The following is a 17,811-nucleotide window of genomic DNA, read 5'->3' as shown; positions in this document are numbered from 1 at the left end:
TCCCTCTCTCCCTGTTGCTGTGTTTAAACAGGACAGCTTTATTTAATTGCATTGATTTTTTTTCTCTTTTTTTTTTTTTTGCCACCACATAATTGTTTTCAAATGATGAAGATATTTTACCTCCTCTTTTTTTCATTCCCCCAATGTTTAATTCCAGTCACAGTTCAGCTGTCCCTTGAATCTGCTTTCCTTATTCAGAGATTTAATTTATGAAGATAATTTCTAGATATTAGATTTTTCCTCCAGCCCCTGCACTTCTAGTTTGCATTCCTCTCCTAGGCTAAAGAGAAAACTTTGCGTGGGCCATGGATCCTTATCTACTGTTCATCATCTTCTCTCCTGGCTTGTGCTAATAATTTTTGGCCTTTTTGGCTGTAGATGAGAGATTTTATCCTGGTTTTACCTTCATTAGCCTGGGTGATGGCCCAGTGGTTCTTGCTGGTTTTCTTTTTTACTCAAAAGGGGAAGTGCATCCATTGAAAAATTGATTTTGGTAGGAAAAATTTATTCTCTGATTTAAATGGAATTCAATTAATAGTTTCAAACAAACAAAAAAAATTTTTTGGGGATGACAACATCTTGCTCAACCTTTCCAAAATCAAACACTCTTTGATTTCCAGTTTGATTTGCATTCTGAAGCTAGACTTGAAGCTGTAGATGTGTGTGTGTTGTATAGAGGATATGAAAACCTTCAAAAAATAAAAGCAAACTGTCATTTTAGACACATAATCAGAAAGTCAACAAATGGAATAGTTCTGTTTTGAAGTACCATTGTCATGTGGATAATACATCCATAATTTCGAAGTATGAGATGCTCTAGTCATGAAGGCAGAAGGCTGTGTAGACCGTGGCAGGATCCAGTGGATTCAGTTATATCATAGTTAACTGCTTTCATTTGAAAGATGGGGATTTGATCAGCACGGTTTGGGCTTTGGCCAAAATAATACACAGAGTAGCTCCAAGATAGAGAGGAGGTCATTCCAAAAAGTCCAAAGGATGTGTGTCATCTCTGTTCATCTGCCATTCATTTTCCTCCAATTGTTGTGCCTTGACTCAGCCTAAATTCTGATTTCTTGAGGCCGGGGTTTTTCATTGAAGAAGTTCTGCAGAGCCTCCCACAGTTGGGAACTCTGGACATGACTTCCAAGAAATACCACTCTGTAATTGATAATAATATCCCATTGATGAAAACTCTTTTCCTAGAAGAAGGATGGAGCAAGGGACGCTTTACTTCTTGTCCTCTTTGTAATGAATAAAATAGTTTTCACCAGCTGGTTTGAATACTACCGAGCACACCAGGCTGTGGATACCACATCAAAAAATCAAATAATAATGGAAGGATTTATGTATTACAGCAAGTCTAGTTCTTAGCATTAAATAATATAAAACATCAGTGGAATTTAGAAACTTGAAACACCTGTGCTAAAATATCTTCCCTTTTTTCTCATAACCAGAATTTCAAAGTTTCTACCTGCAGAAAATATCGATTTTTTGGCTTTTTTGCAAAAAATAAAAGTTTTTGTCAATCCATAAAGACAGAGTAAGAGCCAAACAGCTCTACTAGCTACTTCCACAGGCACATTCCTAAGTTTTCCTTTATTTAAGCAGTGCTTTTCTGATGAGGAGCTGCCTGTGTGGGTCCTTTCAGGCTCCAAGTGTGCTCTTGTGTACGTTAGTGGTTTTCCACTTTGCCGAGAAGCTGAGGTGGAGATAAAGCAGGCGCATGGGGAGTTTGGCAGAAATTAGCATTTCCTTCCACCCAGTCCAGTCCTGCAGGAGATGAGATGTGGCTGGGGAGAGCTTGGTGGGGAGCTTAGTCTGCCTCATGATCTGAGAGGGGTGAAAGCATCCTGCAAATGAAAATTGCTCCATCAGCTAAAGACAAACATCAGAGACAGATTTAAGCAGCTCCCTTTGTTTATTCTGCCTTTTGTGCTATTTTTAGCTGTTGGCCAGCACACAGTATTGCAGGTCCATTGGCTTTAGGGAGAGGAGGTGCTCGTGACCTGATGGCTCTCGTGGTTGGGATGCCCCATGAGGAGATTGGAGATGAAGCATGAGTGCATTTACTGGGGGTGCATTTACCAGAGAAGGAGGATGTGAATACTTGGGTTTGTCACATATGTAAAGGGCTGACGGCCCCTGAGCAGCTTTTTTGCAGGTTTCCTCAAACAGATCATCCCCAGTGCTTCTGCTCCAGGCTTTCTTGCTCGCTTGAGGGTATTCAGTGCAACACATCCCATACTCCTCCGTGCCTCTGCTAACATAGTGGACCATTGCTGATGTTAAAACTCTTTCCAAGAGCATCCTGCAGCAAGCTGGTCTGCAGGATGCACTGCCAAAACCCTGAGCAACTTAAGAAGAGGTCGCCCAGAGTGCTTTCCCTCGACAGCTCTGTCAGTCTCCACGCTTGCTAATTTGTCTGCTGAACTGAGCAATATTTATGCATGGGGGTGATTCATCTCCCTGCAGCAAGGTTCCTGGCAGCTGTCAGCGTGACGCCTGTCTCTATACTGGTGGTGCTCAAAGTCTGATCTAAATATCCCAGTTTCGTCTCTGCCAGTGGCGGTGGGGGATAGACAGGTGCAGTGGAGTGTGGTTTTTGGGAGAGTGCTAATGGTGGGATGCCTTGGAGTCCATGGCAGCAGGAAACCGTATTGTGTGTTGACTTTAAACAGGAGGTTTGGGAGATCAGCTCTGGAGCAGAAAACAGGGGCTCGGGAGGAACAAACACTCGCTGCTTCAGAAGGGCGGTGATTTCCTTTTGGGTAAACACGTCATTAATCTCAGGGAGCACATTCTTTTCCATCAAAAGATAAGGGATTCGAGTAGCCTTTCTCAGGGCTTGGCCTTTTAAAATTGTTTTAAGTGTGGCTTTCCCTCCTTCAATTACAGACTGTACACAATCTCTCATTTCAGTTTGGCTGGGCTTATTGTGGGTGCAGAGAAGGTCTTGGGCAAGGGAACTCCTTCCCTTCTTTAAATTTGCTCTGATCTTTTTTTTCCCACTAAAACCTGTCTGTTTTTTGCTATTTGCAGCTCTGATGAATTTGAAACGTAAGTGTGGTGTTTGTCCTAACTTATGAAACAATCTCCCTAGTGCTGATGATAAAACAGGAGCTTATTTGTTCACCACAAGTGGAAAAATGGCAATGGGCTTCTCTCCCTGCCCTGGGCTGCCTCTTGTTGCTCAGCTTTGGTTTGGCATTTTTGAGGGTGCCACTTGCTGTGGCCAGCAAGCCATAGGGTGATGCTGGCTATGGCACCCAGTGCTTAATTTTCAGCTGGCACCATCCTCTGTGGGGAGACAGCTGTGGAAGAACTGCTGCTTTCACTTCTGCTCCCTGTGGCTTGCGGTCTGCGGTCGCTCTGAACTCTTCTGGTAGCAAATGTATTTAATTGGCATTTAAAGATGAAATTACAGAGGGAATTGAGTCCCTTCACGTTCTTACCTCCTTCCCAGTACTTCTTCCTAAGGGCTGCCAACAGCAACATGGATTGGGGTGGGGTAGAGCAGGAGCTGTGGAGCTCCTTCATCCTGCATCTCTCAGTGCCCTGACAGCTCAGGCAGGTGCTCTGCAGCATTCCTGCACTGATCTGTGTGCCCACATGCCGTCGTGTTAATTGTGTAATTGCTTCGTTTTTGTCACTGCATAGTCATTGACCTGCATGTATTCAACACAGAAAGTCTTCTCTTTTTTTTCCTCGTCTAGTTTAAGACTCCCCAAGCATAAATACTGAGGCTATGGGAGTTGTCAGCAGATAGGATGTGGCCCTGAAGACGCAGATGAACCCAAGTCATGATGTCATTTGTGACATATGGAGAATGAATCTGCAGGGAGCAGTCAGAAGTCCTGTGTTTACTCTTGTTCATCTGGGCTGGGCTGCACATGCCCCATCTCCAGCTATGGAGCTGTGCTACTGCCCACAAGTCCAACATGGAGCTGACATGATCCTGGCTCATAGGAAATGTGCACTGATCCATGCTGACTCAACGTGGCACACGTAGTGCTGCAGAAAAGGGCAACCCAGCTTTGGTGAATGTGGTCCCTTGGGTAGATGAGTTCAGCTGTAGCTGTCAGAAGACAGGGGCATCAGTCTCATCAGTCCATCCCATCTTCCTCAAGTTCTGCTCCCCGGCAGTTCTTCTCTTCTCCTGCTGTTTCTTCCCAGTCTTCCAGCCAACACTTGTCTATCCAAAGGTGAATCAGGAGATGTCCTGGAATATGTTAAAACATTTTTATATCCCTGTAGAAGTTCAGCAAAGGTCATGTTTATTCTCTGTACCTGTCAGTGCAGCTCTGCTTCTTGATGCCCTTTGCTTCCATGACTCACCAGTTTCCTCACCATTCTCTTAGAGAACTGGGACTTTTGGTGAAGATCTCTTCATGCATCCCACAGGTCAAGTGTCAGCCCGCAGCAAGTTGAGCAGTGGACTCGTGGCACAGAAAAACCACTATGCTGTCCTCTGTCCACCTCCAGTACTGCTTCCCTCTCCCTATTTTCCTCCCCAACCTTTCCACATTTTTCTCATGCATTCCTGCCTCCACCTGCCCTGTGGCAGGCTGGCCCTGTGGCCTCCAACTGCCCTACTGGCAGCAGTGAGGCAGTGCCTGAGAGTAGCAATGGTAGTGTTGAACTTGCCTGGGAAAAAATATTGGGAGGACCTCGGGAGCTGGAGCTGGGCAGTTGCAAAGGCATGGCTGCAGAAACAGCCTGGCCTTGGAAGAGCTTGGAAATGTGATTGTTAATGTCAGTATTAAACAAGCCTAAACACAGGAAGCTGAGCGTGTGCACAGAGGGATGCGGAGGCTTGTGTCTGCACCACTTTGATTGATTTATTTTTCATCTGCTGGGAAAGGTGATTCAAGGTGTTATTTGCAACCCTGGTGCCCTCTTCATGCCTCTTCGATTATGCCAGTCCACTGGGGATGTGCACCATTTTCAGTGCCCTTCACTGGGTGTGCTGCATGGTGTTGCAGGGCTGTGATTGTAGTCAGCTGGACCCATGTAGTTCTCTGGCACATCCAGCACTTCACTGGGGAAGTCCAGAGCCGTCCAGAGTGTGGCTGTGTTGGTGCAGAGCCTCTTTCAGAGCTGTTGTGTCAGATGATCCTGTACTGTTTGTTGCCTCAAGTTAAATTTCAGCATTTGCATAGAGCAGGGGGAACACTAAGATATAGTCCTTGGGGTTTGGACAACATTTGTGGCTTTGCATCCATCTCTGCACATCCACAGTTTCTAAGCGGGTGGTTAAACCTATGTATCTGTGATTGCACACTGAGATGCTGAAAAACCTATTGCTGGTGGTCCTTTGGCATCAAAATATTACTTCATTAAAGGCTGGTATGCCTGATTTTCCCTTGACAAATGAAGACACTGTTCTCCTGTGATAGGCTATGGGCAGTTAAGTATGTAAGTGAGTTTGTGAGTTTGGTGATCACCAGACCATGGATGAACTTATTCTGCAGGCAGGAGAAGAATAAGGGCTTTTGGAGGGAGAACTTCACTCCTTCCCTGCTGTAGAGCACTTCAGCCTACGTAGGAATTAATTTCGTTTAGGCCACTCAATAGCCATCCGATAGACCTCAGCTTCTGAGAGTTACCAACCTGACAGAACTTGACTTGCCCACTGGGGAGTTAACATCTCAGAAGTACTGGGCTTGTACTTGCCCTCAGCTAAGAGTTTGGAGGAGGAAAACGTAAGCATGTGGTTGTTGAGGAGTCAATCTTATCTTACTGCAGAGGTGCGTGTTCAGATGAGGATGGCAGCTGTGGGACCAGGTTGTGAGGACCATTCCTGTTTTCTCCACACTCGTGTGCCTGGATATCTCCAGCACCTGCACCAGGACCTTGTTCTGGGTGTGTATTTGGACTGGCATCCAAGGGGAACAACTGGATTTCAGAGCTTATGCCAGAAGGGTTTAAAGATGGAAGAAGAAATGGGAAAAAGAGAGAGACCAGAGATAATTATGCCAAGGATATATAATTACTCTTTGGCTCTCCATGTCTTACATCACACAGGATCCCGAAAATGCTGAGATCAGACCTAGGAAATGTGCTGCAAGACAAACACTTCCAGCTGTTCCTCTGAAAGCAAATCTCAGCAAGTACCTTCCAGGCAGGAAGGTGTGGGTTCACATCTTTAGGAAAAGAAAAAAAACCACTAACCATTTCAAGCCTTCAGCATTCACCTTTGTAATTAAAATCTCTAATCACAAGAAGAGTGCAATACATAAGTGTCTTCTGGGAGCTGTTTCTTAAGGTGGTTTTCCATTTTTGCATTATTTAGCCCCTGCCTCGGTGCCAGGCTTTGCTTAACCTTAAGCTTGTGAACAGGCTTATTGAATTTGGCCAAGACTTGACTAGTCTGTAATGAGCTCCAGGTTGCCTGGAACTTGGCAACGCCATCGTCCTCTGAGCCGTTGCATAATGGCCTGACCCTGCGTAACCGCGGCTTCGCCTTGTGCCCCTTCTCCAACCTCTTGGAGTTCCCCCTCCAAAACCCTGGGCCCCATGGAGGGGCTGCCCTTGCAAGGGGTGTCTTGAGTGCCAGAAACCTCCTTGACTGCTTTCACGCCCTTCCACAGGGTCAGAAGTGGGAGAAAGTGCAAGAAAAGCTCAAACATGGAAACCTGCCAGGGTAGAGAGGGAATGCAGCAGTGGCAATCAGATGAAAACTGGTACCTCCTCCCAGGCATCCCTGGTGGCTGGAGGGATGTGAGAGTCCTGACCATCTTCCTCCTCCTCCTCTGGCTGCATCAGGCTGGTGTGCAGCCTCCTGTGGTCCCCCTGTGCTTGTGAATGGAGGATGCTCATCCTGGAAGCTCTTCCATTTCAAACTTGCTCGATGGTTTTTATTGTTTATTACATCATTTTAATATGGGCAACTAAAAGGACTTTGTGAAAAATCACAGGAATAATTCAGATGTTGCTCTAAGTCAATTTTTCCCAGTTGTTTATTTATATCAGCTCAACCACTTGAGAAACCCATTATTTGCTTTCTCCTTATTGAGTATCTAATGATGAAAATAAATTGTTACCACTCTTTATTGTGCGTTTCCCATAAGGCTGACACGGCACAGAGAAGGAACTGGATTCTTTTCTTCTAGCATGACATGGGGAAGATTGTTTATAGCACTTCAGCTCCAGCCCTCTGCAAGCCAGCTGAGAGCAGGATCGTTAAAGGCAGGATTTAGAAGCTGTGAGGTTGCATAAATTGATCGAGAGGAAAATTTGTCAGACATACATCTTGTAATGAGCGAGGAGGGAGGAATCTGTTTTGAATCTCATGTACCCAGCAGTAAGCTGGAGAAAAAGATCTTACAAAAGAAAAATTAATAAAACGATCTTGCCTTGTTTAGAGATCAGAGTGCCAAATATAGGCCCTATCGCATTTCCTTCCCTCCTCCTTCCGAAGCTCGTCCTTTTGAAGTGCACTTTCAATGGGATGTGGATAATTGACTCTGTGAACAACTGACCAAGTGCTCTGTTGGTTTAACCAATTGGTCTCAGTTGCTGATTCCTGTGTTGTTTTGGATGATTTTCAGCCCAATTGCCCTGTCAGCTACAATTAGTCCCATTAATATGACAGCTGAAAGGTCATAGATGACTCGCTCCGGTCGCAGGCACGAGGGCAGGCTGGAGATGCTCCCAGGGTGTTGTCCTCAGCTCTGTGCTCCTGTGCCCATAGTTTGCTTAAATTGATGGCGACTGCAAATCCTGGTGCAAAACCAATCGAAAGGGATGTGAGATTTGCTTCACAGGAGGGTGATTGAATGAGGAATGAGGTTGCAATGACAACTAACATTTGGATGAACTTCTCTTTAATTAGTCAAGAAAGTTCCTGGTTCTGTATACAGGGGAAATGTGGAATGGCTGGGCTTCCTCTCACCTGCCAGAGCCGTGAAGAGAGGAAGCAGAAGTGGGATAGAGATGTAGGCACATCCTGTGGCTCTTTCAATAAATCCATGGCTGTCGTTTTCTGTGGTTCCAGTGACATCTGCCATAGTTTCAGGCTTTGTTTCTTTCACCCAGGATTTCCGCTTAGGGGAATTAAGTAGAAAAGGGAAGGACGTAGGAATGAATGGAGCACAAGGTATCATTTCACTTCTTGAGATTAATAGCAGTCAGATACATACAGATGCAGGTCAGACATTGGACTCATGAGTCTCATGGTCAGTCTGTGGCCATAGTATGGCCAAAACAGTACCACAGGAAATACAGCCTGGTTGTATACTTGGCCTTTTGTATGAGGAAGGAAACAGAAGGCACCCAAAGTGCCTCATTTGAATTACAAAACCTCAAAACACCACTGGAAGACCCCAGCTGGAGATGGTTTACTCGCAAAGCAGGACACTGTGCCTGGTGAAGTTCTGCAGGGGTCTGGTTTTGGTTTGGTGTTATTTGGCATTTTTCTTAGCTTCCTGGATGATGCTAAAGAGAATATGCAGATTCAGTTTGAAGGTGACCCCCAGCTGGAAAGGACATGCAGCATCTGGCAGAGAGAGTCAGGCCTTCAGATGACCTCCACAAACTAGAAAAATGGTGTGAAAAGGACAATTTGTGGTTAGGGGAAACCTAAATGATAAAGACAGGAAAATATGAGAGTAAGCAATCAAGAGAGAATAGAGTCCACTTCAAGGGAGACTTCTATGAATCAGCGGAGCAAACTTCTGTCAAGTGACATAGATGTATTTGATGGTGCTGCTGCGAAGCACAGGTTGGAGAAGGCCTGCAGATCTTCTTGGGGTGAGATGAATATTTTGCTCGCTTCTTTTGTTTTACTAATGAAACATTAACATTTCTAGGAGGAGCCCATACTTTGTGAAAAATCCCTTGGCCAAGGACCAAATTTTCCTTGAGCAATTTGGTGGGAACTTTGCAGCCAGCCCATGTGACATCATGGATGTGGATCCCAGTTGAAGGCACTCGGGTCTGGTCTTACAGGAACATACAGCCTACACAAATTCCCCCTTTATTTCTCCAGAAGCTGCACTTTCTGCAGACATCTGTGAGGTCCAGAGGTCAATGTGTTGTGCTGAGCTTATTCCCTTTAAATCTCATCTAGGACTTGTTCCTAGTGGAGATAGCTAGTGCTTTTAGAAAGCCTAGCAGCAGGAGACCTCTTCTATCAAGTGTGTTTCCATCCATGTTTGGGAAACACAATGAATGCAGATGTAGTAGGAAACTTTTGATTATCTATAGGATTTTTCTGTGACAACTTCAAAGCTCTGTGGTTAGTTATATTCTGAGACTTTAAATGGATATGTCTTGTGTTCAGAGCTCTGATTTAATTTTCCGGTTTAATCTATTGTCCAAACATTATTAATGTTGTCTTTGAGGCATGGGACAGCTTTGATGGAGTCTTTTTTTAATTTCTGGCCATCACCCTGTGCAGCCATAAACAACATCCTGCCTGCTAATGAGAAAATTCAGGTTATTGCAGTCACATGTCTTGTGGAAATAGATTGTAGTGGCAGGAGAAAAAAAGGAACCGACTTTCCTCACCTTCCACCCCCAGCTGGCACGACCATTTGGAGTACTGACAGGGAGGAGAAGTTTCCATAGATTAAGATACTCCATTAAAAGGCAGTGTTGCCTATTGAAAATGAAATTATTAATTTCATAGACATATCCATTAATTCCTTAACCTATAGCTATCATAAGCTATCTTTTCTATCTGTAAGCATCTAAAACCTTTCCTAGTGAATGCCCTGCTGGTACGTCAGCTGTCAGACTCAACTCTTCCTAACAAATCCAGGTTTGTAGAAGAATTTGATTCATCCTTCCACTGTGAACTGAGGGAGTAGGATCCTCCATTTTGTATGAGTAGATGAGGTGCATGATGATGATGATGTCCTGCCTATTGCTTTCCCCTCTCTCCTATCTTCTGTAAAACTTTTTGTTTGGAAAGTAAAAACTTTTTGGTTTTGTGTGTAACTTAGAAAGACAGGGCAGAAGTTGATGTGGGGAGTGGGGCACAGCCAAGGGTCTCTACATTTGCTCCTTGTTGTGCCATGATAATCATCTGCAGAAGACTGGGGGTGGGGGGAGTGCGGCTGGTTGTGCTGCACAACCCCATGTTTTGACCAGATTTGGAGATGCTAATGCAACAACAGGAGAGCAAAGGCATCAGGAGGGTTAAGTGTATGATGAGGCAGTGGGCAGTTTTAGAGCTCTTCATTCCTTCTCCACTGAGAGAGTCATCTTGTAGGGGAGAGACCACCCTGCAGCAAATCGGTGGTTTTGGCTTTCGGTTCATTGGCAACCAGTGTATAAATTGGGTGTGTTGGTAGCAGCTTCACAGCATGGGCACATCTCAGGTCTTGTCTGTGCAAGAGCTTGACTAACAGGAACACAGCACTGGGATATGGTGTGAGGGCTTGCTCAAAATTGCAGTTGTCTTATGGCAGCATCATTTTGCTCATTTTGGAAAGAAGATTAAATTGGCATGGATAAATAAGTATAGATAATATTAAAAATGTAATATCTGATCCCTTAGGCAGTTTTCCTCAGTAGCCACGTTTCACAGGAAGATGCCCTGATTGCTTGGAGACAGGACTCCATACAGTCCATGTTCTGGCGTGGCAGGAGCTGCCCAGCCTGATGGTGCCTCTCCATGTGCTGGTCTGCACCCCTGTGCCTTTCCTTGGCACTTGCAACCTTGTAACCTCACGGACCTCTTTTCTGCCTTCTCCCCCCACCGTGTAAGTTGACAGTTATCCTTTCAAATGATCCCTGGAAGCAGCCGCTGCAGTTTGGTGTGTTGAGAGGATGGGTGGTCGCTGAGAGCAGCTGGAGAGTCTCCTGCAGCCCTGCTGGTTTCTGAGGTTCTCCTCTCGCCCTGTCTTTGCAGAGAACGGCTTCGTCGGCTACTCCGCAGAGCTGATGTCCAACAACACGCTGCCAGACTACAGCCAGGGGGAGTCCTTCTTCACAGTTTTTGGAGTGTTTTTCCCAGCTGCCACAGGTACTGTTAAGTTTTGTCCTCCCCCTCTTTCCCTCCACAGGCACATCTCAGAGATGAGCAGAAGCAAGTGGAGTTCCTCTGGGCTGCAAGGCGAAGCGAGCAGGACTGCACTTGGCCATAGCAGACTCATGTGGTTGATTTAAAATGTTCAGGCTTCCCTCCAGCATTTGAAATTTTGTACTCTCCTGTCCTGTTCACTTGAATGTGCTCTTCCATCTCTGTAATCAGAAACTGCTGCTGAACTCTGTGGGTTGATGTGGTGTAAATCCTTCCCTGCCAAGGACAAGGCTCAGGCACTGATCTTGGCCAGTGCTGTCAGGCCATGAGATATCAAGCCTTTTTAAAAGGGCTGAACATGATTTATCATATAAGATGAACCTTGTGACTTGATTGCACTGGGAGAGTAGGAAGAGCACAGGAGAACTTTCCCTCCATTCTTACCTCAGTAGGTGGCTGAGCTGGGCTGATGCCACTGCTCGTGATGTTGACCCACCACCTGCTGCATGGCATCATGGGTTCATCTTTGTATGTTGGCAGAGCTCTCATTCATGAGCTTAATTAGATGCCTTCATATTATTCATTCCCTTAAATTAGCAGGAAGATGCATGTCCCCTTTCCAGAGCTGACAATCTCCAGTGGGAATGCAATAACTATCAGTTGGAGTTACAATACCTTTTGTTGATGCTGGGTGTTTTAAGCTATAAAAAGTACCGATTATAAGCAGTTTCCATAGCGATGAATCCTTGGATTACAGAATGAATTTTCAGAGGATTAGCTCTAAGCAACTCGCTGGAAGTTGTTTGCAGAATTGCTGCAGTACAAGGAGACAAATGAAAGGGTTTTGTGAAACGGATGGGACTGGAGAAATGGTCTGGTAGCAGAAGTCACTTTGTCAGGTGCACCTAGTGCAGGACTTCAAATTATCCTTTGAAATCCTTTCTCCCAGCTTATTAGGGTGGCTGTTACCTCTCTGTAGACTTCCTCTTGGAAAACTCACTGGCCTGAACTATCGGCACCACAGAGAAAATGGCTTCTGCCCTCTTTTTTGTTGTCGTTTTTGACTGACCCATCTGAGTCCCCCAGCCAGAGAAAAAGACCTTCCTCGAGAGCTCTGCCTCTGGTGCAAGAAAGCAGAGTTCATTGGTTATAGTTCATTTCCCATTCATTGGTTATAGAAGAAGGAATAGTTATGACAAGACTGCGCAGAAAATTACCATGATTAGCCGTATTAAATGATTCTTCATCACTGCTAATGCTTGGCTGCGAGGAAGAATGCCAAAGCTAATAGATACAATTTATTTAAAGCCCTGGCAGCCTGTTGCTCTGTTTAGTTAGCAGTAGTAATACCAGTAGTAATGTTAAACATTCTCTGAAAATACAGTTTGGGATGATGTATAATTACTTTGGTTGTTACACAGCTTTTTCATGTGTTCTTTTTAATTGCTTGGTTATTTATAGGATTTAAATTATTCCTTCGGAGTAGCAGTGGCAGTGGTACCGTATAACATTGTTATTGCTCTTGTTATTGCTGTTCATAGCAGAGATCAGGAGCCTCATAAAACGTGGGGTTGTGTTTGGTGCTCTGCATGGAAGAGTTTGTGGTCTGATTAAGAAACTTCTAGGATGGGAGTCAAGACTTCTCTGGTGCAGATCACAAATCGGGAGCCCATTTTTGCTGAGTGCTGGGAACAAAGCCCACATCTCCTCGGGCTGGGGCAGTAAGTGAGAGCTGGTTCCCCCAGGCCCCATCTGACCCCACTAGTGTAGCTGTCATCCTCCTCCCCTCAGCAGGGGTGTGATGGATGCTGGGCTGTAAAGGGGGCCCTGGGTTGCTTGAGGTCCTACCTGGTGGAGCAGAGCTGCTTCCCACTGCATTGTGGGCACTGTCTGGATGCAGCCGGAGCCTTCCAGCAGGAGAGGCGGTCTGTGAGATTGGAGATGACATTTCAGGGATGGGCTTGGCAGGAGCATTAATAGGAGTCTGGTGAGACGTGATAGGATTGCCAGTGCCTCTGATGCAGGGCAGGCAGTGTGATGCAGACTGTGAGGAATGACAGGGACAGGGGAACATTGCTCCCAGGCTGTCACCTCCAACTGCCCACCTCTTCTGGAACCCCCACAGTGACCTGGCTGAAGCACTAGAAGCAAAATCCTTTGCCTTAAGATACAACAGAAATTCGAGGAGAGTTCAGCAAAACAATATGCTATTTAGTTTTGAAGGGTTACATTGAACCAGCTTGAAACAGTTCTTTGACCCAGAGCAATGTTCTGTTTATCTTTAGTTATTAAATATTGTGTTTACTCTTCTTAATTTTTAGCATATGCTAGTTTACAATTTAAGATGCTGTTTTGATAACAAAGTTTTTTAAAAAAATGTTTAGGAAATTGTGAAACAAATTGTTTGGGCCTTTCTGAGATGAAATGTTCCTCTTTGAAGTGAAACTATTTTGATCTCTTCAGGATAAGCTTTTTCCTCTCTAACTAGAAATGGTTGTCTGAATTCAACTGGTTTGTTCGGTCTCTGGGATGTACTGAAAAGTGGTATGAAGTTGCCTGTTTCCACCAGAAATAACAGTGAAACAGAAACTTCTGAAATGCAGGCTGGTAGCTATAAAAGGAAAGAGTGGCAGCCACTTCAGGAGAGGGGAGCAGGACTTGTGGGGAGACCCTTGCTGGGACCAAACAGGCAGGAGGAGCTGTCAGGGGGATACTTCAACTGGAGGGCATGGGATGGTCATCCCAGCCTGTTGTAGACCAGTAGCAACATGCTGCCTCCTACAACCATCCTCCTTGGATTGTTTTGCTCCAGGTCGGGTTGTTTTCTATTTCCCTGTATTTTATTGGTATGACTCCGGCAACGCGAGTGAAGTTATCCTGGTTTTACGATTGAGTGCTGGTAAGCAGAGGCTGCTCTGTTTGTTCCCTGGGTAATAGCTGTTTAAACCATTTCAGTTGGATGTGCAGTGCAGCTGGCTTTATTCCCCCAAGTTTGTCATTTAATCACAGAGAAGTTGCTGAGCGATCCAAAATATACATCTAGAGCTGGCCTAAAAGGGCATGGAAGACTCAGATTTGCTGGTTTCAGTCAAAAAGACTGAAGTACTCACTAGATACTCAGATGTGAACATGCCCCTATAGAGATGCTGTGCATTAAGCAGAGGTTTTTGTACATGTTTGTAAATACCTTCTTAATGCACATGTTTTGCTGCTGTGCTGTGACAGGCAAACACTCAGCAAACCACCCAGCACAGGGAGGGAGTCTTGGGAGCTGCCTGCCCATAGTCAGCTCCCAGCAGCAGCCATGCAACCATCAATGCATTTTTAAAATGAAGATAAATGTAATTTCTGTTGTGCAAGAAATGTTTTTCTTTTTCTACAAAATCCCCAAGGTTTTCTGTCTAATGAAAGAAGTGTGTTGTCATGCGATACAAGAAAGTAAGTTGTCGTTTGAAGCGGTGGTAGTGGAAAGTATCATCGTACTGAAACCAGTTCTGAAATAAACCATATTTGGCACTTGCAAAATGACAGCAAATAGATTTAGAAGCTTTGGGCTAAGTTATCAGATGATGTAAGCTGGCACAACTCCATTAAAGTCCATGGAGAGGTGCCAGCTTACATCAGTGGAGAAGTTGGCCCTTTAAAAAAATTAGCTACAATTCTTATCTAACATTTTCCATTCTTCATCTCTTGGGTGAAGGAAAAAAAAAACCCTTTTATATTTTATAGTAAGTTCACTGAAAAATGCAATGGGTGTTTGCAAGCGATCATATCTGCAGTCATAAACTATAGCTGGTGGAGTTAGAAGCCAGAGCTGGTGGAGCTGGTGATAGTGTCTAACAGACAATGTAGGTGGTCCCGTCCTGCATGTATCCACCACCTGGATGATGCCCAGAACCAGATTACACTGGGAATAGCAGCAATGTACAGACCGTCTCAGCCATAATTTCCTGGCTGGTTTGACTGTGTTTTCATGCTTCCTTGTCCAGAAGCTTTGTCATTATCTGCTGCTCTCTAAGATAATAGCCAGTGTGGAAAATCCAGCCTGCTATCTCGTTGAAACAGAGAGGTGGATAATTTTCTCTGTGAACAGTCTACAGATATGATTGATTGAGTTCAGAGGGGATTGACCATTTCCCTAGGGATTTCTTCCCTGTGTCTGAAGAAAGGAACGTCCTGAATTCTCTATGTTGTTGAGTTTCATACGCAAGTGTAGGGTTTTTACTCTGTCACACAGCCAGAATCTCTGGCAAGGCTTTTTGTGGCTTCTTGCAAGTCAGACCAGTTCTCTGGCAGGGGCTGTCAGAGGCTTTGGATGGTGGAGATTGTTTAGGATGGTGTTTTTTTTTAAATTAATCAGGTTGTCCTTTCATTGGAAAGTGGATTGGTTAGTCTTACAAAAGACCTTCTTAGAACTGCTCTTTGGGAGCAGTCATCCCATCTGGAAAATTACTTTTTGGGTGGTGATGAAGAGGTGACTTTGGCATTGTCCATACATCTGTACTACCAGATTGTCCATACTTTTGTACTAGTCAGGTCAGAGGCGGCATAATTGCAGCACAGAGGAGATGGCTTTGGCCTGAGTGGCTCAGAATATCTGTGTTGGTTCCCTCTATGATGGCCTTGGCCTTTGGCCCTGGAAGCCATGAGACTGCGGTGACCTCCTGGGGGCCGTGGCAGAAGCTAATGGTGAGCAGTGGCCTGGATCTGACCCCTGATCATTGCACAGCAGGAGGTCAGTCATCAGTCTCCAGATCCTCTTTATGTGGGCTCTGGCAGGTCATCTCCTGGCTGCTCCCGAGTGTGCGTGGGTCCGTGGGAGGGAGGCAGTGAGGCAGCTCGGGCTGTGCAGTCACCGCTGTGCTGATGACTCACCTCTTCAACTTTCTTCAAGTTCATTCCAGAAAATGCTGTTTTGGTGTTTCCTCAGTGCTTTGCTGAGGCAGGACTTTGGATGAGGAAGAGGTGAGTAAATCTCAAGATGTAAGATTTAAAGGTGGTGCCAGATGTTTGAGAGACTTGGCAAAGAGGCACGTGAGATTAACATCTGTCCTCCTGACAATAGTTTGCTCCCTTTGGAAGAAAAAATCAGAGTATTCTCAGCTTTCTGCTTTGTCCCTGAATGGCAAAGTAGCGTGTCATCAAGAGTGCTTCCCAGAGACTTTGTTTAGCATGATATTTGTGACTATTTCCATGGACGTCTGCCTAACTTTTTTCACCTCCAGCTAAGCCTGTTGTGTAACTGCTTAAAAGGGACAGGGCTTGAATAGGGCTTGGCTGCTTTATCTAGAGAAAGCTACAGCAGTTGACAGGCTTTTAGCTGTGCTGTTCAGAAATACATCCACAAAATAGTCTTCCAGGAGAAAATTAAGGAACTCATTTTGATTTGTAATGCTTTTGGTATGGCGTCAATCTGGTCTGAATCTGGAGGAAAAGCTCTTCCAGAAGCTGAGAAATGCCAGGATTCTGTGGGGACCAGGGAGTGGCTGTTGGTGCTCTGTCTCCATGGTGGAGATGACAGAAAAAGATGGCTGGTGAGTGGACTGATCGAGGGGAAAAAAGAGAGATGAACAAGGAAAAGGTATTAATAATAAACAAATAAAGCCATGGATGTGTTTGGCAACAGGTTGGTGCCTTGTGCTCATTTATGTGCTATCCTCAGAGCAGTGCAGTGAGGAGAGGAAGTGTTATGATTTCCATGGAGCAGATGAGGTGATGAGCTATGAAGATGCACAGCAAAGCCTGAGACAGAGACGAGTTCCTGTTCCTTGATTGGCAACCCAGCCATTGTGCCCTGTTGGCAGCCTATCAGTGGCCATGCAAGGTCTGTAGGTAATAGGGAAGGCATCCATCTGGCTGATCTGTGTTTGTCCCCTTTATCCTGAGATTTGTCCCATGGCTTCTGTTTATCCTTCGTCTTGGGAAGACCATTCCATCAGCACTGCTGGCTGGCTCCTGGCCCACGTGTCGTTATGGAGACATTTGTCTGACATCTGAGGGGTGGGATGGTGATGGGCAGAAGTTCGCATCTTAAAGAGGCTCTTTGGTCCTGCCTTCAAATTGTCCCAATTCTCATCATGATTTTAAATCACAGATTTTTATTTATTTATTTATTATTTATAGCAGATACCTGCAGTCTTCTAGGAAAACTTTTGGGATAATGTGACAAGGCTGGTATGACTCCTCCTTCAGCCATGGACAAAGCCTCTTAACCACTCTGTACCTTGGGTTTCTAGTCTTAATGTGGAGACTCTAATACTTTGCTTCATCCCGTTTCCTTTTCTTGCGTCTTTAGATGGTAATTTTTTAGGCTAAGGACTCTCCCTGATTGTATAATACCCTGTACTCTGGCCTAAAATAACAGTTCAGTACTTTATTCTTAGTCCTACCATGTGTTTTCTACGTGACGCTGGGACAATCACTTGCCCTCTCAGTGTTTCTGTTTTCCTATCTGGAAAGCAGAGATAATGCCTACTTCGAAAGCAGATCCCTTGGCTGGAAGGTGCCACCTACGTGCAGAGAGCGCTGTTATTCCCTCTGATAAATGTGCATGTGATCATCACTCAACATGGACAGGACAGGCTGTTCTGTAAGGGTGGCTGTCCCCTATGAATGCAGGGACCTGTAATGGATCTGATCCGGGGGTAGTACCACCTGCTACATGTGCTGCCGTGATGAACACTGGCATTTTTCTTTTCAACAATTGGGCTACATTGTCTTCTGTGAGGTTTGTATTAAGATAAGATGGGTTTTGTTCAGATATTGTTTCTTTTCCCCTGCCCAGCGTTGTTCAAACTGGACAAAGGGTTCTTTGATGTGTTAGAAGTGGCTTGGTTCTATGA

At 45.1% G+C, this 17,811-nt stretch overlaps 1 protein-coding gene across 1 annotated transcript in view; it reads left to right on the top strand.

Moving 5' to 3' along the window:
- The window catches only part of SLC12A8 (solute carrier family 12 member 8), a 47,773-nt gene that overhangs the window by 12,915 nt on the left and 17,047 nt on the right, over positions 1-17,811 (top strand). The window contains exon 5 of the mRNA XM_027723563.2: positions 10,859-10,972. Coding sequence (XP_027579364.1) covers positions 10,859-10,972 — 114 coding nt within the window. The remainder of the gene's footprint in view (positions 1-10,858; positions 10,973-17,811) is intronic.

The sequence above is a fragment of the Pipra filicauda genome, unplaced genomic scaffold (assembly GCF_003945595.2).
Source record: "Pipra filicauda isolate LSUMZ 115617 unplaced genomic scaffold, ASM394559v2 scaffold10_size6260569_pilon, whole genome shotgun sequence".
Lineage (NCBI taxonomy): Eukaryota > Metazoa > Chordata > Aves > Passeriformes > Pipridae > Pipra > Pipra filicauda.
This window is presented reverse-complemented; position numbering and strand designations above follow the sequence as displayed.